At 38.4% G+C, this 24,003-nt stretch overlaps 1 protein-coding gene across 4 annotated transcripts in view; it reads right to left on the bottom strand.

Moving 5' to 3' along the window:
• Positions 1-24,003, bottom strand: part of DPYD (dihydropyrimidine dehydrogenase) — a 344,443-nt gene that overhangs the window by 64,788 nt on the left and 255,652 nt on the right. For all 4 annotated transcript variants that reach the window (XM_064428159.1, XM_064428158.1, XM_064428160.1 and 1 more), the window contains 2 exons: positions 23,678-23,798; positions 22,781-22,900 (listed from right to left, as the gene is read on the bottom strand). In XM_064428159.1, the coding sequence (XP_064284229.1) occupies positions 22,781-22,900; positions 23,678-23,798 (241 nt within the window). The remainder of the gene's footprint in view (positions 1-22,780; positions 22,901-23,677; positions 23,799-24,003) is intronic.

The following is a 24,003-nucleotide window of genomic DNA, read 5'->3' as shown; positions in this document are numbered from 1 at the left end:
AAAACAAAGACTAGCAATGTCTGGAACAGAAAGCAATACCTTACCATACAGTACACTGTAGATAAAGAGATTTATGTTTCTACATAAAGAATCAGGTTAATTTTTTGAACCTAAATACTGTCCAACTAAGAGCAAACATCTCAATTATTTATGTTCAACTAAAAATTGTTGAAAAGTGCCATTTCACTGCACTTGACATTTAGTATTTTGTTTCCCCTTCTGCATGTCTGTAGATTAAGAAAATTCTTTAAGTAAGCCCCCTCTAACAATTAATATGATAGTCAAATTCTCAAAAGAATGAAGTATATTAATTTATGGCAGTATCGCCAAAACTGGAGCTCATATTTCAAATGGTACACAGAGGTTGAGTCAGACAACTCCCTGCTATATTTAGAGGATTATGATTAAACTCTTAATACACTGTGTCTGCAATGCATCTGTTTTGACTACATTCTACTGATGGTATGCAAGTATTAAAAATATTCCTACAGATGCTGTTCATTAAATGATGGACAGCATAGATAGATGACACTTCCAATTATTTTTTAGGCTAGTTGGGGTTTCTGTAGATAACTCGCACATTATTAAAATTTCTACTTAATTTAGAGAAGCTTTAGGATAACTTGATGCCATAGCAGGGCAACAATAGTGTAAGAGAGGACACATCACTCCCACAGGACCTGTATGGCTGCAGCTGTCAGGCAGTTTTCTTCCCTCATCAGTACTACATGAGGTAACAGCAACTAAACTTCATGCACATGAAAGGGACAGCCTAACCCAACATGCACTATTCATATGTTTTCAGGAAAACTAGAGTCTGACAGATAAAAATGTGAAATCTCACCAAAACTGCTTTAAAGAATCTAAGATCCCAACAGAACAGATCAGAGAAATGATCTGGAGCTGAGCAGAAACTTTCCCTAGGACACTAGGGATTATTTCCCATTGTTTGGGCTAGATGGATTGTAATGTGTTTGAAAGGAATGGAACAATTCTTTAAAAGAATATGACTGCTAAGTGTCCAAAGAGCAAATATTATGACATAATTAATGGTCCAGTCTTAGAGATATGCTTGAGGAAAGAAAAAATGGAAACCATGCTGCTTGCTCTGACAGATTTACAAATAAAGTCTTTTGGAAAGTGTACAGACCAAAACACACACTACACAGCCAAAACCACTGAAAGCAATCTCATAAAAAACAGTAGTTCAGGAAATTCTTCAAATATTCAGTTTTTGAAATGGAAGCTAGAAGTAACCATCAGACTTGCTACATTGCTTTCAGGCTAACACAGCTCCAGAATCTGAGTGTGATGAGGTAGCTGTTTTTTAGAAAGGTGAATGAATACAGACACTGGTAACTCTGAAATCACATGGCTACGGGGAAATTTCTTCCCAATATGCTTTGAGGCATGAAGGTTTATATACTTCTAAGAGTTTGCTTTCAATGGGTTTTAAAGGCTCGTAGACCCTTGGCCTTAAAGATATTTTGTAGCAAAGAGTTCTACAAGAAAATATTTCCAGAATATAATTAGCCCCCTTCTCACTTAAATGACTGTTTCTGTATAGTGGTCAGTTCAGGAAAGGACCAAATGACAGTTTCTTTAAGGTTTCAGCACAATAGGTAATCAGAAAGGCTTTCATCCAGCTCAAAGAAATCAAGCATGTAATTCAATGAAGTCTAACAGAATTAGCAATGAGACTTAGAATTTATTATGGAACATAGGTACTTCTTAGTACTAGCTGAATTTGATATTCATAATATGAGTTATTACTTACTTTGGTGATTAGTAAATTAGTGATAAATTGGTATGATTGCAAAAGTATTCCATTCATTTATAATTCACCCAAATGAATTTAAAAACATTTCAGAAGTGCTTCTGATGAGAGTAAATAAATGGATGTAATGACAATCAGAGGGATCACTAAGGTCTCACCATTTATCTCAGCATTTTTTTAATTAGTCTACTCATATGGAACAAGCACAACATAAGCTGAAGCCATTCTCCCTTACATTTTTTCATCAACAGTTCAGAAGCTTCCCCCTCTGTAACAAAGGCTGCTGGGCTGGAATACAATGTGATTTGCTTGTGATAGAGATCCTACTGCCTAATGAAATGGCGAAACAACCTACCAGATTAAAGAAAAAAAACAATGCAAACAATAGAAACAATAGTCATGCCAAGCTATTAAAAAAGAAGGCAAAAAAAAAAAAAAGGAAATGAACACTCAGTTTGACTAACAATCTCTATTTTCCTGCATTTTCGTACAAGTACATAGGAAGCTAATAAATTCCATTATAAAGATTTGTGGAGAAGGAGTTTTTAAAAAGGTTGAAATAAAGGAGATTTAATGCCAACTTTTAAAAGATCTGTAAGTAGTAGTGGGAATTTGCAGAACATTTTCTGATAAATCCAATGGTATTTAAGAAGCTGAGATCCAAATCCAGCATGCATTTGAAAGACAGCTCACATACTAAAAGATAAGCATCTACCACATACTTTGACACGTTGGGATCTGTAATTCCACTAGTTAAGCACCCGTAGCTGAGGAAACTGCTGATATGGTACTCTCCTGATAGAAGTGCTACAGCTGCTACCAGATGCTAGATGTGGCTATCATTTACCTTGCTGTAAAATAATGAGATTTAATAAACAAAGTCCATTTATCAAGACCTCAGGCAGGCGAGTGAGATATAAAAATGAAAGACAGAAAAATACCTAATGGAGATGACATGCTACTCTATGTTGAAAGCTACTCTTTCAGGTCTCAATAATTATGGAACAAATATTTGCTATTATGGAAAGACATAAACAATGAAATAATTTTAAGGAAGTCCCTGACCTTTTTCTTACCTTAAAACAAAGAGCTTTGGCTTTCTCTATTATTTTATTTATTAAAAGTGAGTCTTTTCAGACTATCAGTGAAGGAAATCCAATAGTGAAAACACAACATGAGGGAGAAGCAGAACATATATCAAGCAAATCTCTCTCCCTCATCAGCACAGGTAGGCAGATTTGCTATTGTCCACTGAGGATAGCAGGCTGATGACAAACTGATGAAAGATAATATACCTGCTTATTTGTTTGTTTTTCCTTAGGAAGTAAAACACCCTTTGCCAATGCCAGAAGACACATGTTTTATTATGACTTCATAAGTACTAGGAGTCCTGAGAGGACTTGATCCTGTCAAACACCAAACATATTCACTAGATTGAGGCTTGAGAACCAAATTTTCTTCAAGCAGCCTGGTGTTAAGTTTCAAGCAACCCAGTACCTTTGGGAATTCCTTGCAGAAACAATTCAGATCTCCTGATCCCAGTGATCCACCAACGGGAGAAAAATAATCTCAGACATCTTGAATACTGGGGTACACTCTCACTTGCATTATATTGGACCAATTTGACAGCCAACAGAGTAAACTCAGACTGGTACTACTGAGACTGAATCTTGAAACAGTCTCAGCGGTCTTTATCAAACTCTCTAAGAACAAGAGAAAAATATTTTAAAGGAAAGCAAACACTTTGGATAGTATATCAACCCAAACCAAATATTTGTTTCTATGGATACTAGATGGAATAAAAATGAATTTGGGTCAATTCTCCCCACTCTGTGCATTTTCAAGTGCAATTATTTTTTAACTTGAATTATATTATATTATAAATTTGAGATTTAAACCACTGAGCCTGAATATTACAAAGAAGCAGCTGATACATAATTTTTACTAGTAAGTCACTGCTAAAGTCTGTGCTTCGAAAAAATGTAAGCCCCCAAATCTAAGCAACATCACCTTTCCTCCCTCTGTAGATATCTTCTTGGAAGAAAACTGACATGGTTATGTCCCAGACTGTTAAAATTAATTATGCTAATGAAAATAGAACTCAATGAAAACAAATAACAAATGTGGATGAAAAGCAATATACAAGGAAAATGGTCTGGAAAAGTTCAGGCATCGTAGATATCAATCCAATGCTTTGGGAAGTAAGCAGGTAAGAAAGTTTGGAGATCAGGAAAAAAAACCCAGAAAACATAATTCTTTGTTAAGACATTTTCTGCATAGTGTATATGCTGCCTAATACTGGCAATCAAAGTACTTTACATAATCTGCATTTGCAAACAGTCCAGGGAAACTTGCTGGTTACACACAAACCATTTGCATCACATTCCTTCCAACTGCAATTACTCTGCTCGTTCTTTCTTTCTGCCACCTGTAGGTGGCCACCATAAGCTACACTTATCAAATAACTCATTAGCAGGGTTTTCAATACTGTCATATCCAGATAATTAGCAATTTATTTAAATAACCAATTTCTGTGGAAATAATTGCCATGGAATGCCCTGAACCTACTTTTTATAAACTATAATAAAAGTGTTAAGATAATCCCTGACATTTGCAAATGCCATTAGTTCACCTTTCCTTTTGATAGTGCTATGGCATTATGTTTAAACAATTACCTGATAACGCGGCAGTTTAATGAAACAGTGTAGCAGACACATCCTTCAAAATGACCAGAGAATGCATTTATATGCAGAAGAAAACCCAGTGAACAGACATGTTTAGAGAGAAAGACTATCCGCAGTTGTTATGAGAACTGCAAATGGGACACACAATATTTAGCGACTAAAAAATACAGGAAGTTCCCAGAAAGCAGGAGCAGGATGGACCTTGCCACAGCTTAAATATTGCACAGCCCAGCACTTCTGAAGATCCAGAGATGACTCTTCTCACTGCTCCCTTTCTGTTTCCCTGCCTGGTCAGCCCTTCAGTCCATTATTACTCATTAATAGCCATTTGCCAAAATCACTAACAATAATGCACTATTTACTCAGGCCCTGGCTATTTCCAACTGAAAATTTTAGTTATTCATGTACCAATGGAGAATTCAAGGGAATGGTCCTATCTCTACATCAGTCAGCCTACACCATCAGAGTAATGGCTACTCAGTGTCTCATGTTGTTCAAAAGCTGTAATGGGCAATGCACCAACTCTACCAAATCAATGGCAAAGGTTCTGCTGACGACAGAGAAGTCAGGACTTTGTCGCGAGACTTTAGAATAAAGCTAATGATTCTGCAGATTTGAAAGAACTTCTATCTAACTCTGCTATAGCAGGCTCTTGACACCATATCAACTGACAGGATTTTTGTCAGCATATCATGACTATCTGGACACACTGATAGTGTGTCAATAGTTCTTCTGATAACTGCTGACCCTTCCTCTTAATTTCAAAGCTTACATCAGATGTGATTCTGTTTCTGATACATACAGAATTGAACCCAACCTCTGAATGGAAAAAAAAGAGACAATAATTTTCCTTCACATTTCCTTTAAAAAAAATGTACTCAAACAGAAAAAAAACCCTTGAACTTCCATAATCACAGAGAAAAATCAGTGTCCTTTTAGGATTTAATTTTACCATTTTTAAATTAATACATATGATTATTTATGCTCTTTCAGCTAAAATTCATAAAATCACCAGAGTTCTCATTCAATAAATGTTTAGTACTCATCAGAGAATTCTCTCAATTAAAAAAAAGGCTAGAATCAGAGAAAGAGAGAGGGGAAAATTAAATTTTTCTTATCTGTAAATATTATTTATCCATGGAGACTTGGGGGAATTTTCACTCATATCAAACTTCAGTAGGAAAAACCAAGAGGACAGATACAAATTGTTTTGTGAATGCTGCAAGAAGTGGTTAAACATTTCCTAACAAAGCCATTCTCTCACTGAAAACTACAGATTCACAAAAAGTCAATACTTCTGGTCGTCAGCATGAAATCTAGCAAAGCATTTTCTGTTGCAATTCATCACACGTTCATTATTTAATTCCACTCATGGTTTTTACTTCGGTTTGACTTGGAGCTGGAAATTGTCTGGCAGAATGCTTTCCATGTTCTTTGGCTGGCTCAGGAAGCCCTCTCTTTGCCTGGCTCTTGCTGCCCAGCAGGACCTGGAGCCCGAGTCAGTTGCTCCAGTGTGGTGGGCTGGTGCTGCTGCAGCAGCTCTGGCACCTTCTCACTGCAACCCTTCCCTGGCCAGGACAAACCCAGAGAGTGCCAGTGCAAATCAATAAAACAAATAACGATACAACAGCAATGAAAAGGTAAAAAAGCAGTGCTAACAGCCAGGGTAAGCTCCTGACACAATACAAGGAAAAGGACACATGAACAGGACCAGCACAGGAGCCAGTGAACAGCCCATTTAGAAATTATTGCCCAGTTACCAGACAAGATCACTGTAGCCATCTCAAAGGGACAAATGAGCTCCTGCTGAATTCTTCTCCTCAAAAGATGTGAGTAGTTCACTTTATCATGGGGTAGGTCTTGCTGCCCTTTTATTCCAATGCAGAGACTGACATTTAACCTGAAGTGTGGTAGAAATGGTTCTGGCTGTTTACAGATTTGTTCAAAGGCAGCCTTGCCTCTGTCAGCCTCGGCAGTGCTACCTTTGTTTGAGCTGGTTTTAACCTCCATAACAACCACCACGGTCAACACGACCCTGGAACCAGGAGGTGTGTGTATGCCCACATGTCTGTGCCAGTGCTTTAGCACATACATAACTCTAACTGCAAAAAGGCAATTTAGTACAAGTAAGGACACACTGGAGGAGATGTGACTGCCTGCTGAGCAGGGAATTGAGGTTCCTACACTGTATTTAAAAAGCCAAAATTACTGAAAAATGAAGTACAACAACTTTTCAGGCCATTTACAAAACCTGACTCATACCTTGTGCTGTTTGATAGCCACTTGCCTAAGAAGTCCATCACAGAAAGGGATGCAGAACTTCAGAACTACAGCAAACCAAAGAAACCAGGCCTACGTAACCAGAAAACTCAGATAAAGTATTTCTTTCTTGCTGTACATAACTCAAGTTAATCATCGTCCTATTTTGAGGTTTATCTATTTGATTGTCTATCCCTCTATTTTATCAATCTCATCCAAATAGAGATGAGACAGATGTCTCAACATTGCTGTTATGTAGTAATAAACAATTTTATGTACCAATATATTTAGATCTATTTATAGATACATAGATATAGTAAAAATACGTCACAAATACAAATTTTTGTGAAACAAAAGACTTAATTTGAGTAGAAAGCACTGTATTTGCCTGTGCACTAGTGTCTACATACACATCTACCATGTTATTATTACATATCCATATAATCTGTGTGAGTATATATATACATGCACACTCAGTAGACGTATTTCCATATTCACATATACATAAAACAGTGGATGACACGTCCCCTGATAAAACCTGTTATTTCAACACTTCAAGTGAAAAGTGTTAAAATAAATGGCTCATCACATACAATGTGTTAAAATAAATGTTTATTTCAACACTATGTGTATCATAGCCATTTATTTCAACACTTCCCATTTCTCAAGACTCACACAACCAAGAGTAGGAGAACTGATAGCTATACCTAAGGTAGCTGAAGCACACAGTCCCTACTCTGCTTGCCATAGGATGAGTAGGAAGTTACTTGACACTTTTTTTCCTCCCAGCAATAAATGGAAACTACCTACCTTGACTGTTTGTGGGGATCTGCATGTGCCTGTAAGCTGGTGGGCTGTGTCATCATTTGGAAAGAAGTGCCATGCCAGAGTCTTCTGGGATATTTGGGAAACAGGCTACTGCTACCACGATAGGGTTGGGAAAAGAAGCAAAGCATGGGGGCTTTTGAGAATTTCACTTTGCTCTTTCTGACTCTGACACAAAAGCATCTGGGCAGACAAAGATTTATGTGATCTAGAGCAAAACCTAGAGCTGTTCATACCAAGGGCTGGATGGGATGTGATTGTTGCAGGACCAGCTATAATCTGGCCATCAAATTATGAGTTAGAGAACATCTGGGTTTTCACTCTACCTACAAAAAACAGTTTATCGGGAGGATTCTTTACCTCAAGACTTGCCTTATTAATTTTAATACAGAACCTGAGGGGTCTTTGGAGCAGCAATCTTCCATCTTTAGGTGGTTTCTGAAGCACAAATATAGTCACGGGGGGCTTTGAGCCTTTAGGTTAGTGTCAGCAGCTGAACTTGCTCCTACAAGCTGAACTCAGATGTTCCATTATAGGCCAGTGTTGGCTGGCATCAGTTTCTTTCTCTGCTTTATTTTGGGAGGAAAGCACAAGAAGTTCCCATTTTCTCGTAGCTCCCACTGGAGCCAGAGGGCACTATGCCTTTATACATCTGTCTCTAAGGGACAGAGGCAGGATGAGGATGAAGAAATGTAAATAATGCACAAAATATGCACACAACCTCCACAGACTTTGAGTTCTCTCTGAGCAATATTCACCACTAACTTGCCTGTAATGTTTTCTTACAGCTTTCCTCCTTTGAAAAACTTTAAAAGCATGATTAAAGATTTTGTAGGCCATAGCAAGACTGTGTGGCTTTAAGAAGATAAACACTTGGAGGAGCATTCTCTTTTCTTTTTCTTGTACTTTTTCTTCTCTGAAATTGCAGATCTGTTGGTCAGAATGGACAGAGCAAACCCACAAAACAAACTAATGAAAGGTCAGTGAAGGCTTTGCAACCAGCATGCCCTATCAGAAGACTGTTTTGCAGCCAGACAATGAAAAACTGAGACCACAGTTTCATCAGCTCACAAATAAATTCACTGCCTTGAGCCAAGTCACTTCACAGTGTTAGTTGCCTATATTCAAACATGTCTCTTCCTGTAAAATTATTTCCCCCTGCCATATCACTTTTGTCAGATAAAACACTACAACCATTTTGTAGTAGAGTAGTCTACAATGCAATTAAAGTTTTCCAGAAAAAACCCACAATGTTTTCAGCCTTTCACTTTCTTCAGATGTGATTAGTTCCAGAAAGAGCAGGTATCATCACTCCTTTGTAGGCACTGCAGGTTATAAGATTAGTCCTCAGAGGTTGGCAACACATAATAAAAGTGCTTTATTCATAAACATCAATCAGTTTCAAGAATGGCAGCTGCTCACAGAATGGAAATATTCAGCTAATAACTACTGTAGACATTAAAACACCGTATGACAGATATGTAGTGCTTATTACACAAGAACACATTCTTATAATTATACTTTCATAATGAGGTATACAAGTTTGCAAATATTTAGTTCTTTACACCTTGATTTATTTTTTTTTTTAGGGCAGATACTAAAAAAATACTCATACCCCAGAGAGTGGATGGGCAGTGGAACAGGCTCTCCAGGGCAGTGGTCACAGCACCAGCCTGACAGAGCTCAAGAAGCATTTGGAAAATACCCTTGGCCATATGGTGTGACTCTTGGGGATGGTGCTGAGCAGAGCTATGAGCTGGACTCAAGGATCCTTGAGGGTCTCTTCCAACTCAGCATATTCTGTGATGTTTTAAAAAAATGACATCTACAGAACACCACTTAGTTTTCCATGAATGAAAAAGACTCTCCCTCCAACAGAGAGGTGATACCTTGGATTTAGTTGAGGCCTTAGATGTGCATGAATGACAATTTTAAATTTTGTTTTCTTCTTCTTCTTTTTTATAACCTTCACAATTATAGGAGATTTCATTCAATTTCTTTAGCTGAGAATGTACTGAAAGTTGAAGAGACAGCGGTGTAATGGAAAGCAAAATAATTGCTTGTCCATGCTGTGTAAACTATTTGTGGAATAAAGGAAGCCCAAACCGTATTTGGAGAGGCCTTTACTAGCTCTGGATGTATCACTGAAGGTTGGTAATTAAAACATGGTTATATCAGTCCTGCTTGCGACCAGCCACACAACTCAGTCCTGATTTCAAGAAGAAATTATACACCCATATCATAATTCTGCTTTCTGCATTAATAAAAAATAACAGCATTAATAGGCCTAAATATTCATTTGTTTGATGTATTCAGAGCAACAGAAGGGCGTGCAAGGGAATTTAGTGTATTGCTCTGTCAGATCACTTTAATTATCCAATGAGGGTAGCTCAGAGGGTGCGTAAGGGACTTAATTGATGTACTTACTCATCCCCTCAGCTTCCACTGAAGAAAAATGGTAGCAACACAACTCCTAAACTGCATTTGTTGGTCTTCAGTGATCAAAGTAAAAGCCAATTAACAGAAAGCCAGGGGCCCACAAAGCGTTTGTTGATTTAAAAATACTGATCAGAACACACACTGCTACTGTTAAACACACACCAGCAGTATCTGGCACTTACACAGTGCTTTCTAGGAGAGGATGTCCAAATGCTATACAAAAGTATATTTTTATCTTCCAGAATAAAAAGACTACATGGGGAGGCCCGTGGAAATGGAGGAAATGTGTGTAAAGAAAGCAATTCAACCTGAGCAGAAGAGGCAGCATTTGGTCCTCCTGGTCACAAATCCCTTGTCCCAGAATGTTCCCTTACCCTTTTCTCTAAAACTCTTTGTAATTTAAAGGGTAACATTTCAGAAGTATGCTTTGTAAATCAACTCAAGCTGTCTCCTCTCAGAAGTAAACTACATACTAATATGCCAAACACCTTATTCTGTGTGTTTTCATGGATGAAGTGTTATGCCCTTCACACCACTGCCTCAAGTGCATGGAAATACAGGGGTTCACATAAGCATAAAGGATTGTAGTTGACTGTTGCTGTCACCCATAAAGGAATTATTTTCTCCATCCTTCCTGTCTTTCTCTAACCTAAAAGAAAACATGGACAATTCACTTTGGGGAGAGTATCTCTGGGAAAACTGTATTGCTTCTGTGTTTTTCTTGATTATGTACAATTCTTAGAATTCTGAAGGCTATTTTAGGCAATCAATGTACATACCAAAATGAAGATATTTGCATGAGCTATCACTGACACAACACTGTGTAAGGCAAACTCAAAGAGGAAGACTCACAAAAGCATAAATGTTCTGTGTGCAACTCTAACACATCTGTTCAGCACTGGAAAGCCTGCATTTAAGTCCAAAGCACTAGAAAGCCGAGACAAGTGCATTTTTGGAATCAAAACAAATGATGGTAATTTAAGAAAATACTATGAAGCACGCAAAGGCTGTACAATGCCATATGTTGCACAATGCATCTGGTAATCAATTTAATGCATATGCCAAGTTTACTAGAAGCCCAAATTGGCTTAAGTTCTTTACTCAGAAATTCAAAAAGTAAACTAAAAGCATTACAAACATGGTGCTCTTAGAATTAGTAAAAAAGTGGATTTTTCTTTTTACCTAAAGAACACACAAAAAATTAATCTCTTAAATTACCTCCCATAATGAATACACATCCAAACTTCACTTTTGATCAATAGCTTTCATAGACCCACAGTTTTAGGACATGGTTTGTTCTACAGTTTAAAAGATTAATGTGATTTTAAAATTATTTTATGCTCAATGTTTATTTCTGGCTTGTAGGTTTGAAATCATGTAGGTTTTATGCTGTCATTTGTGATTCTATACACAATACACTACTGAACATGTCATCAAACACAGATGTATAACCAACCTTGCAAGTAGTGGGGTCTTAAATCAAATATGAATCCACCGTTACAGTATTAAAAATACAGCAGAAATCCCTAATTCAAGTGGACAGTATCACCTATAAAGCCAAAATAAATGGTGTAGGATAATAGTTTCCAGACTTGGGTCACAGTGTCAATGCAGAGACTTGAGCTGTGTTAACTGACCAAGCTTGATCTTGCTTGCCAGAGCATGCTTGTCAATATTTAGTTCCCAGAGAGTATGTCATGAATCTTTACAAAAACTAGCATAAATACAAAATACTATAGCAGCTACTGTGATCCTTTTTCTAACACTGAGATTAAATTGCTGAAATTTGTTTTGAGCCTTTTAAACCAGAAGATGTGTGTCATATACCTACTGTAATAAGAATGTGAGAAACAGCATTAAGGGATTGCAATGTTGTTATTAGGACTTTTAAAATACATAAAACCACCAGATGCTTACATTAACTGATTGGAAGATATTTGAATGCCAAGCTTAAAAATATCACTTTCTCCTGTAACATCAGATTAGAAAATGGACAGGGATAAAACAGCATACACCTGCATTTTCAAAAAGAGAAATCTAAGCTGCACCAGTAAACCCTGCATCATTTACTTGACTAACCACTAGAAATTCACCACAAAATGTAGGTGCACACTGCCTTAGGCATTTGACAGCAGTACATATACTAATATGTAAGGAATATACTAACCTCAAATTTCTGCTGCATCAGTGGAGCGAGAAAGGAAGCCACCTGTGAGAATGCCTGACTCCTCACAGGGATGAGGGGGAAGCCCAGGAGTCTCTAGTGAGGTGCCTGATGCTTAGGGGATAACCCTCAGCTGTAGCTGGTTAGCACCTCTGCTTCCATCTGCTGTCTTCTCCGAGCTTGGCCCCTCTGGGACAGCCCCAGGGAACTCTGGGACACAGACACACCTGGCAGTGGCACGGCTCAGGAGGGCAGTGCAGGCAGCACAGGCAGGAGAGAGCACCACTGCTGCCTGCCTTCTGTGCTAGCCTTTGGCTCAGTGTATCTCATTTATGAGAAACAGAAAGAAATAGCAAAGGACAGTGGAGACAGCCCTGGAAAAGCTCAAGTTTGCAAAAGAGACTAAGAGTCACATTTTTTTTAGGACCTTTTTACACTATCTGACCCCAACAGTAAGCTGGGGATGTTCTCAGAGCTGTAAAATATTAAGCCTGAAAGAAAAGAAAAATAAACACATCAGAAAGAAATCTTTGTGCCAACCCCACATAGAAGGGATCTCCACACTAAAACTCCCCACAACAAGATGGAGCAAGACTTCTCTACATCTGGCAGGGTTTACCTCCGTTCTGAACACCTGTCAAGAACTGATCATCCAAAGTGTTTTTATAAACAACAAAGATGCAAACAACTTCTCCATTACACCAATAAATCAGAATGTACCACACAGACTTTTCCTAGTATTTCTTGACAAAGTAAGGTGCCACGAGATCTTCCTTGGAAGTCTGAATTCTTCAAATCCCACCTTGAGTAGGTTCTGAAGAAACTTCTCCTTTTATACATAAAAAAGGAACAGATTCTTATGAGCATTGTTTGGCAGTACCTTCTCTGCAAGTGCACAAAATTTACCAGTGCCTAGAATAGGAAGATTTCTGAGTATTCACTATTGAAAGCTAAGCAGCTCTTGAGTGGGCATGTTTCCAAAAATTGGTGAAAACACTGCCAATTCTGGAGTACTCAAAGGTGAGCAACTGGCATGGCCTTAACAGCATAAGCAGAGCAATAGCTGACAGCAGCAAGATAAGCTCTGCCCAGTGAAAATCTGGACTGGAGTCACCACACACTCTTGGAAACCAACAGGTCGCTCAGTGGGGTCATGAAACGTTTGAGAATGGACAGACACTACTGTAACACAGCTGTGTCTTCACCGACACGCCTGCTTGCAAAAAACACACAGCTTTCCTCTCATTTTGAGCTGTCTGTAACAAAGTTCTTCAGCACAGCATCAGCCTTACCTCGGTACCACACATTCTACAGGCAGACCTCATGCCATTAAAAACACCCTCTCTATGTATCTGCAATGGATTTGTCATTCTGGAACAGTGGGACACTGGGCTCAACAGTTCTCCCTCAGATGTTACTTAACCCAAATAACTGTGGCTCTGTCCCTGACTACGAGTGTCTTCTGGGATTTAAATGGAACTTAGGGAAGATGGTTATATGGTACTTGTTAATAGGAAAGACAACTTCAATTACCCAGCAATGCAGAAACTGCAAATTGATCATAAATTGAAAAGCTGAATTTCTACAGCAGGTTCCCTAGAAGATTTTGTTTGTATATCCTGTGTGTGAGCAGGACATTTATACAGCTCATTGTATACAATGAGGTGCTTGCATGAAAAGGCACATTAAAATGCAGATTCCCTAGCTGACTACTGTATATTAGATGCATTCTTTTGAAAGGTTAAAAAAAATGTTCTGATGGTGTTCAAATACATTTATAAATGCTTCTGGTAATCATTGGCTATGGATGAAGTGATGCCCAGTGAAATACAAATCCAGAATCTACCCAGTAAAACAAATCTGCTCTATTTTGTCTTCTGTATTTTACGTGTGAAATTGGCATTAGGATTTATTCCTTATTCAAGTAGGATACTAGAAAATACATAATGTTAGCAGGACTTAGGTGAATAAAGATGTATTCCCTGGTGAGTTCATAATAAATCATAGCTAACCAGTGGTAGAACTTTTCAAAGCTACATGGAAGCAGGACATCAGCACTAATGAGGCAAGTGCATCCTTCTGATGCTGATTGGTGTAAACAAATGCCTTGCATTTAAACTTGTTCCAAGGATAATTTCTTTTTTTTTTTTTCCTAAACCCCTGTATCTGACTGTCAAAATATCCTTGAACAGGATTACTCCCAGCAAGCACACCTCCATGCAACTGTGAAGCCTTCTCTTCACCCATTTCTAAAACACGTCAATCAAGCACTTTGTAAGGGGTGGGAATGGTGAGAGCCTCAACATGCTCACAGAGATGCATAAGCTGCTGAGGCTGCTGATCCAGAGGGAGGAGCTCACACACAATAGAGAGGTTGGGGTGCTTTGGCAGCAGTGGTAGGGTCCCCACAGTGACGGGGGTAGACAGTAGTCAGTCAGCCTATTCTGCAAGCACAGCTGTCCCACAGAGAGAAGGAAAAACAGGCCAGTAAATGTTAAATAAGAAGGCTGCTCCAGGCTAGTAGATGTTAAATAAGAAGCCCCTTTTCTAATTATTTTTAGCTCTTATTTTGATTTTGATCTGTAAATATGATGCTGTTTTTTTTCATAAATGCAAAAATGTGTTGATTGTCCACATGAGAATATGCCCTCCACAGAATAAAGATGGGATGTAGACAGACAATATATGCCACTTGGTGACTAGAGCAAATCAATATGCAAAGTAATACTGAAAAAAATGAACGTGCTTCAGACACAGCAGGTCAAACTCAGGGGTTTTAACCTCTGCTGATACAATTGTTACTCAGAATTGTTTACAAATTCTACCAGATTCTTGATTTGGTTTTGGTTTTTTTTTTTTTTTGAGGGGGGAGATGATAATTAGAGCTTCTCCTCTGAGTGACAGGTACAGTTTATAATTTCCACAGAAGGCACTTGTCTCATTGATCACTCTTAAGCACCACCTCTACCGCAAGCCCTGCTGTTGATTCAAGTATGGAATCAGCAGGAAAGATGATTATGGTTTCTGCACCGTCAGCAACACGGAGCTTGGAACATCAACATGAAATCATATGAATTGGGTCCCTCTTTCCTCTGTGAGGTCTTTCCTCTGCCTTCTACACTGAAGCTTCCTAAACTCCCATAACAAGTATATAGGTTTTAATCCATCATATACTAACACTGCAACAAATCTTTGTAGTCCTACAAACCTACTTGAGCACTGCCACCTGGAGCCATCTTCTTTGTGCTCCAGTCCATGACCACACACCCACCCACTTCTTCTGGAATGACAGAATGTACATGTGCATCACCTGCACACAGAGAGGAGAGTTTGGCCCAACCCTAATTTAGTGATCACCACAGAAAGGTCAGCAGCCAAGCAACCGTTCCAACCAGTCACAATCTATACTATAATGATTTTCTCTTATTGTTCTCATATTAAGTCTGAGAAGAATGTATGATTTTATAGGAATTGCTTTCTGACACATGCCTTTGGTTGCCATGAGCTAGACTCGATAGCTTAACAGTTATCTGTTTATAAAAAATTCCAATCAACTGTGAAATGAATTATTTCAACTGTACATATTCTAGATGAGCTCTGATATAAACAGTAAATCCAGAGTGTTCAACAGCAGCAGTTTAGAGATTAACCTAATTACAGGCTACTAAACCAAGAGAATGTAGCCAATTGCATTTCTAGCAGCCTGCACAGAACACCAACAGTTAATAATGATTTGATGGTTTTCTAGGACTTTGGAACAAATACTTGGCTTTTAGTCTGAGAGCAATGCTGGACATTCCTGTCTGATGCTTGGGGGATTCAGCCAACTAACAGATACATTTGGTGAAGAATCTCATTCTAGTCATGCCCTCCCTTCCTAATTTCCCTTTTCACTGTTTTGTCGTCTTTGCCTGTTCCTCAGGGAACCGAGTGATTGATAGCCTAATCCAATGACTGTATTACAGCTGCCTCAACTTGGACTCTTTTCCTTATCATTAGCAGTTAGCCTATGGTTAAATTCACAGCTCACTGCTTGGTACAGCCCCTGAGATTTAAGGGTCTGGCCTTTAGAAAATATTTAACATAAAATTGAAATCTTGACATACTGAGAATTCAGTTCTCTGCAAGGCTTCTTTAATTAATCCAATGTACTGTACCATTGTTCTATATGAGGCTCTGACATGGTGAACTGTTACTGAAGCTCACAGAGATGTGTAATTCTAAATTAAACACTCACTTACATGTACCTACACTGCATTTGTTTCCCAAGAACATGTGCATGAATGTGAAAATTTAAATCCAATCTCTAACAATAATAAACCACAAACCAATTACACTCTAGGAGTAAAGACTCTTCATTCATTTCAAGCTCAGAATGAGCTTTTTTTCAAAGTAAGAGGAGGAGAAAACACAGCTTTGTTCAAATGCTGTGTGTAAAGACTCCTCCTTCATTCTTTCTCCAGGACTCATTTAATCTTTTGGTGAATGAAATCAATTACGATCATTTTTTAATCAACTACAAATGGCACCTGTGCTAAAAGTGCAAAGCGTTTTCTTTGTGGGAACGAAACTGGCTAGAAAATATTAAAAATGGAAAAAATATGCTTTGTTCTCTGACCTTATCTAGAGAATAATACTTATTTTTAAATAGCTATAGGAAGGATGTAGACCTTGATCTATGCTGTAAACCTTTGCCCTACTTCCAGTCAGTCGATGAGCTGCAAGCCTCTATGAAAATGGCAGCTGAGTCCCAGATGAAAAATTATGCATCTCATAAACTGCTATTCTGCTGAAATGTCAAGCTATGGCAGGGCTGTACCTCAAATTCAGCACTTGGCATTTTCCTTCTGTCTGCTTTGTTGCCATGAAGCAAACATGAACAGTGAGGATTTGTGTAGGGCAGGTAGCAGGCGAGCTCCCTGTCAAAAATCTATTATTAGGGCTCTGATCTCTCCTGCACAGACCAGTGATGGCAGTACACTAAGAGAAATCAGACTGCTGCAAGGACACGACAGAAAACAGAGGACTCTTTGTGAATCCTGACATAATATATGCAAATAAGGGCTTTTAATGGCTGAGCTACATTGAACAGGAATAATAAAACAAAATTAAAATTGTACCATGGCATATATTTGTTTTTTACCCCTTTTCACACTGTTTTATAAATATATGTTAATGTAAATAGTCTTTAACTCTTGGTAAATATTTATACTAAACAGGAGTGCCTATGCATACATACATTTTGTTTTGTTTCCAGTGATGGGCAGCTTTTCATTCATTTCTATTGACCAAAATCCACACTGCACTGTCACTGACAGATCTGTGATGAGTAAAGTGAATGCTCTTAGTTGTTTTTTTTCACTTTTCTTTTAATGATGTGCCATTGAATTAAAATTAAAAGGCAGCCTTTATTATAACTTCAACTTTTTCTCTTTCAATATAATTCATACATTTCAGATTAGAATATATGACTCTATTAATAAAGTCAATAGACATTTTAATTTAATAACTCCTGAAAAGCATTCCCTTAAATGTCACAATTGCTCTTGGACAGTGTTTTTCTGTAAAAACAGGCAGCTCCACTAACTCCAGAAAGTAACTAAAATTAACTGTCTCTGCTGCTTTCCAATAATTACACATTCCTGTGTTTAATTACTGAATCCACCACCTAGATATCCTCCTTCTGATATCCCTTGTGGGCAGCTATGAAGTTGTAACACACAGCTTCCTGAATCTCTCTTTTTCTGGAAAACAAACACACGTACTTGCACATGCTGTATAATAAATTTGTGCAAATAATGCCAAAGTACTACAGCATATAATAAATGGAGAAAGCAATAACAGCAGACAGACATGAGGTATTTGAACTGCTACTGTAAAATACTGCAATATTTCTGAAACAAAGCATTAAAGGAAAACACAGTGAGTGCACCATAGAGAGATTTGCTTTTAACCTAAGTTTTTGCTAAGTCCAGTGTATGGTTTTATAAATTTATTCCCTAAGGATTTGGCTTCCAGACAAAAACAAAGAAACAAACAGATGACAAAGAACAAAAAAACATGGAAATTTAAACAGAAGCTCTGCTCTATTTTGCCTGCAATAGATATCCCATTGTGCTGCAATGTGATGTGTTTTATAAAACACATCTGGAATATGGAAGCACTGTATGAAAGCTCATGGAAAAAAACTTTTTTAAAAAAAATTTAAAATACATTTCAAAGAAAGAAATCATAGGGAAGTGTGCAGCTGCTGACAGTATATTAACATTTCTCAGAAACCTGGCAACTTTTTCTGGTATCTATAAAATACCAGAACAAACATTTTCAAAATAATTTATACTTACACAAACTAAAACATCTCTTTCAGAGCCAGAGGTCATTATTCTTTGCGAGGATAAAACCCCCACCATTAGCCTCTTTTTAATAAACAAATACCTTGCAAATACTCTTCCCATGTATAGGAAGAATTCATGACCAAATCCCATATATTCTACATTCTCAAACCTCTAATACTGCTAGATCCATTTTAAAAGCTTCTTAATGGAAATCAAACTGTCTCTAATGCTGCAAACACATATGACAGCCTCACAGCTTGAAAAACTGTATCTTCATTTTAATATTTTTTATTTCATCATAAGGGCTTATTTCCTTAACCACATTTTGTATGGACTTCATTAGGATAACTATGCTTTTTGAGTAATGGGCACTTCCTGTAAATTTATTTTAAAAAATAGATGAAGACTGGGGGATCCTCTAAACACAATGTCCTCTTAGATAACAGGGCTACAAAAATCTGCAGGGCTACCACAGCCTTTAGACTCATACAAAGCTCCACAGTGCAAATTGGAAATTAATTTTCTTTAGAAACAACAAAATATCAAAATTAAAGTTAAAATTTTCCTGAAAATATATATATTTTTTGTCATGAGGATAGAGGTAAAAGTAGAAGAAAAACCTAAGAGATTTTATAAAGCTCAATATTTGTAGGGTAAACTTGGAATCCAACGAGCCCAGCTATGACCTGGGCTCACACATGGGATTTAAATCTGGCTCTCCCAAGTCAGGCTCGTGTTCAGGTCAGCAGGCTGTGCTAGTATGAGTGTGTATGCTGTGAGAGCTGTTTCACTTCATATTAATAATTCAGTATTTGCAGGGAAGTGGAGAAGAGACAGACTAGTCCTACAGTCTGCTAGTGAAACCTGGGATACTGGGATCCCTCCCTGTCAAAAGCACCCAAGAAACAGGAGGGCAGAAAGGAGGAAACAGGGATGCCTCTTGCAGCTTAGCAATTTTCAGCAGATCAAATTAGATCAAAACAGGAAGGTCACTACCCGAGCACTGGCTGGCAAGAAAACACTGACTGTGACAACTCAAAACTAAATGAGGCTTTCAAAGTAATCCCATTAAGTCTCTCCATCTTTGAACAATTTTTTAAAATCATTAAAAAAAAAACCAAAAAACACAGACAAAAGTCTGTTCTCAAAACATCTCAGGATTTGGCAATGATGTTAATAAATGTTTTTCCTTATTATTTTTCTGTAGATATTTTTCTGTTAGATAAATCATAGGAAACTACCTGTGATTTAGTAATTTAAGAGGAATTATTTAAAAAAAATAATGCTTTAAAAATGAAAAATGAACCTCCTGCATACAGCTGCTTCTGCATGGGGCAGACAAGAAGAGAAGGGATGAGCAGGCCAAGGGGAAATTTTATATGGAAAATATTTTTTCAGCACATGGCCACATAGGAGGACATTTTTGAACACTAGAGGACAGGGAAGTCTGTCAGTCAAAATGTCAGGCAGCTGCTAGGCCAAGGCACTATCACATCTTTGTTATTTGCTCTTTCTTGGAAACTTTCATCAAACTCAGAGGAGGGAGTTTGCACTCACCTGGAGAAGGCAGCCTGGGCTGTGAATTTATAAATCCCTGGAGACCTTTGGTCCTTTAAGAGACCAACTTCTTGTCCCCTGACCTGGTCACTGTCAGGGCCAGCAGACAGACACAGGGGCTGGGTAATGCTGAGGGTCACCACTGTTGAGTCAAGGTGCATTTCAGACCTCACCAGGACATCCAAGGGGACCCTGTGCTGAGACCTCTACAGGGCTGGGGTCAGCTCCCACCTCACCCACGGTCACACAGCACCGTGAGCGTGGCACCCTGAGGGACAGAACTGCCTCACTCGCTGCACCTCGGGGCCATGGGAGCATCACTGCCAGCCCACAATCTATGCACACAGAAAAATCCAGAAAGCCTGATCCAGCTTGGCTGTGTGCTGTATCTGCCTTAGGTTTGTGCACAACAGAACAACAATGAGCCAGCTGTGCTTTGGGAAAACACGCTGAAAATGAACCAGACTTATTGCTGCTGTAATAGTGCTGTCTTTAGCTTCAAAAATTAATTCTCTCTTGAGAGGAATTATTTGGAAAAAAAACAACAAAAAACTTACTGACTCTATCAGATAATAAAATAAAACAAATTTACGCACATCAAAATAGAAACCCAATATGTTATGCTGGGAAGCGACTTTGAAGCCAGGACCACAGAGCACTTCCCACCAAGCCTGTAGGCATGTAAGTGGTGTTCCTGCCATTCCACAGACAGGAGAAATAGAGCACAGAAAGGTCAAGTGTCTGGCTGCAGGCCACATGTCTCCGCCGTGGCACAGCTGGAACAGAAGTACAGCCACCCTGCCCCTTGCTCTGACAAGATGACACGCTCTCCCACTTTTTGTCTTCTTGTAAGCATGCCAGATCTCCTGATTTAAAATTGCTTTCCTGCTTTTGGAAATTTGTATACTGCTACACCTGACTGCTGAGCACGAAGTATTGCGACATGCTGCTGGGCTATTGACTTTATTGACTCCGTGGCTTTCTTTTGTGCAAGGAGTTGTGGCACTGGGACCCAGTGATGACTCTTTCAAAACATAATAAATTGACAACACTTCCAGTATTTTAAATATTTTTTAAATAAGCAAATTTGCATTATAGGTAATGGTGCATCCTAAAATGTCATTTTCTCTCCCCTCTGATATACATACAACTTCAGGGAAAAAAATTTATACTTACACACATACACACACATATATAAATAAAATAAAGAAGCAACTTTTCTTCAGGTCCATTTAGTATTACAAACCACAGAAGTGCTGGAACATCCTCACTTACAGCTGGGCGTGCAGGTGCCACTGTAATTTACATTGCATACATGTTTCAAATTTATGACATACACACATCTCTAAAATGCAGCCATATAATAGATTTTATTAGGCAGAATTACGGTAGGAAGGAATATTCACAAATTGCAACTTAAATGAGAAAATGTGAATGGTGTTACTTATATAAAATACTACTGCAATAGTTCTTTTATTAATTTTTAATGCACAGCACCCACTGTGACCTCCTTTATTCTTTTCCTGTCAACATGGCAGGCTAGAGAAATTGAAATGGGCTGTAGCTGTTCTCTTCTTGTTCCCCTCTTCCTCCCATTTTGCATAATATTAAAATATAACATCTTATTGGACTGTCACTGTGAAACCATTATGCGATAGGCATAATGGTTTTTTTTTGATTTTTATCACTTTCTTACTTTTCAGCATTCTTAAAAAAATTCCAAATTCTATGTAGTTATCTAAGGCAAAACCACAATTTGCCACTGAATACACTCATCTGAATTAAAGTTTGTTTAAAAGTCATCTTTTGCTACATTTCCTATGGTTCTCTAAGGACACCAATCACATAAAAGAAAGCATTTTTTTGCCTGTCTGCTCTCCTCTGATTACGTTTTTGGGGTGAGGTAGGAGGCGGGTCCAGTAGAATAACCTTTGGTTCAATTGGGAGGATGCTATTACTTCTTTTATGTATATTTACTGCTATTTTTATCACCAAGAAGACTAATCTCCATACAGTAAAGCCAAGAAACTCACAGTACTGTCTTTGCAGGGCCAAGTTTGTGTTGTTACAGCAACAACAGAGTTCACAGGGTCAATAGATTAATACATTAGTGTGCACCGGCACTGAACTGGAGTGTAAAAGTTTTGCAGCTGGTTTGAAAATTAAACTGTGAAGCAGGAGTTGAAAATATGGGCTATACAAGATATTGTTGTATATCTTGAGAAATAGGCTACAAAAATATGCATATATTTGCCTAATACTGTCTATCTTTTTTACCACAGTGGGAAGAGGAGGAAATAACCTCTCTGGAAAAGGTGCACTTAGTGGGAAGGAGCAAGGAAGGCTGGAGATTGGGCTATGAAACATACACTGCATTTGGATTGTTGATATTTCCCCCTGCGATGCCCTTTCATTAGCCTCTGTCTAACGTGGGGCCTGACAATTGTGACAGGATGAAAAATTTGAGGAAAAGCGAGGGTCACGAGGGAAGAGATTTCCTTCCCTCTCCAGTGACCCTATCACAGTATTCTGATGCAGTGCTTTACCATTAAGGAAAGGGCAACCCAAGAGCCTTCACACTTAATCTGTTCCATCTGTCATGACTTAGAAACATTGACCAGCAGTGAGCTTTAAGGACTCGGTGCGACTGCAGACATGATATTCTAGCCCACTACAAGGACCTCCTGATGTTTTGAAAGCCTCCAAGGAAGTACCATGCATCAAAAAGGGCAACACCTACCTGACATGCCACCATATGTGGTCCTCAGTCCTCGACCAACTGCTGGCCAAGGTGTGCTGTCTGCTTTCAGTCCCATCAGTCCTGACACAGTGTTGGTGGCTGTAACACCATCTGCGCCACCTGTGAAAGAAAAGGTCAGTCACTTTTTGTTAAATCATGTGTATAAGAACAAGAGAGGATTAAATACTAAAGAAAAGCTGTGAAACTCTGAAAGAACTAGAAATTCAAATAAACAGCTGGAGAGCAAAAGCAACAAACTGCAAGGGGATGCACAGAAAGGTCCTTATGACCGATCCTGGGAGAACAAATTTAGCACTAGCTTCAAGGCAGGCTGCATCAGCTGAAAGAGCTGTAAGGGCTACAAGATAGCATGTGGGAATGCTGGGGCGGACAGGCAGATCTCTGCCCTTCAGCTGTGTGGGATAGAACCAGCTACAGCAGTTGTTCAACACCTGAAGGTACCCCAAAACAGTGGCCACCTCGTCCAAGCTTCTGTGCAGCAAGACAAAAGAAGCAATGTGATAAAGAAAAAATTACCATGGTTCTAAATGATGGATTGATTAGTACACCTACTTGCAAACTTATTCCTACTTAATATAGGAATAGGGGGATTACAGTGGTATGGTAAACATATAAATATGACAGAATTAAGAGCATGCAGGGAAACACTATACAATTTATTTTTAACAGTCTAACTTGGTTCTCTTTATATATTGCTCTATTCCAGATGCATGAACAAAATTAGGAAAACTTTGATCACTGTGCTTATTGTAAATACATCAAACAAAGTATTTTCATATTAGTTTCTGCCGTTATCTGTTATTCCAGCAACATTCCTCTCTTATGCCATGCAGCAAATCAGTAAATCTGCACATCTTGTGCACTGGAGTCACTCACCTTCCTGCGCAGCCATTGCAATTTTCACAATATCAGTGACATTTGGGGTCAGTTTGGCAAAGAAAGGAATGTGAACAGCTTGTCTAACCCAGCGACAGATGTTCCGTACCAGCTCTGGATCCTGTTCAAATAGGCCAGATAAATATAGAACATAATTAAAAGTAATATGAACAAAAGGTATATTAAGGAAATAGAAAACTTTGCTCTAAGTGGCTATGCTGCAATTTTGTAAAATTGCACCTCAGAACTGAACTACATCTCATTAGTTAACTTATTTCAGACACATCAAGTAACTGCAAATCCACTGCAGAAAGGATAGTTTATGA

This window comes from Passer domesticus, chromosome 7 (genome assembly GCF_036417665.1).
Source record: "Passer domesticus isolate bPasDom1 chromosome 7, bPasDom1.hap1, whole genome shotgun sequence".
In the NCBI taxonomy this organism is placed as follows: Eukaryota; Metazoa; Chordata; class Aves; order Passeriformes; family Passeridae; genus Passer; species Passer domesticus.
Note: the sequence above shows the minus strand (reverse complement) of the source record. Positions and strands in the feature narration are given on the sequence as shown.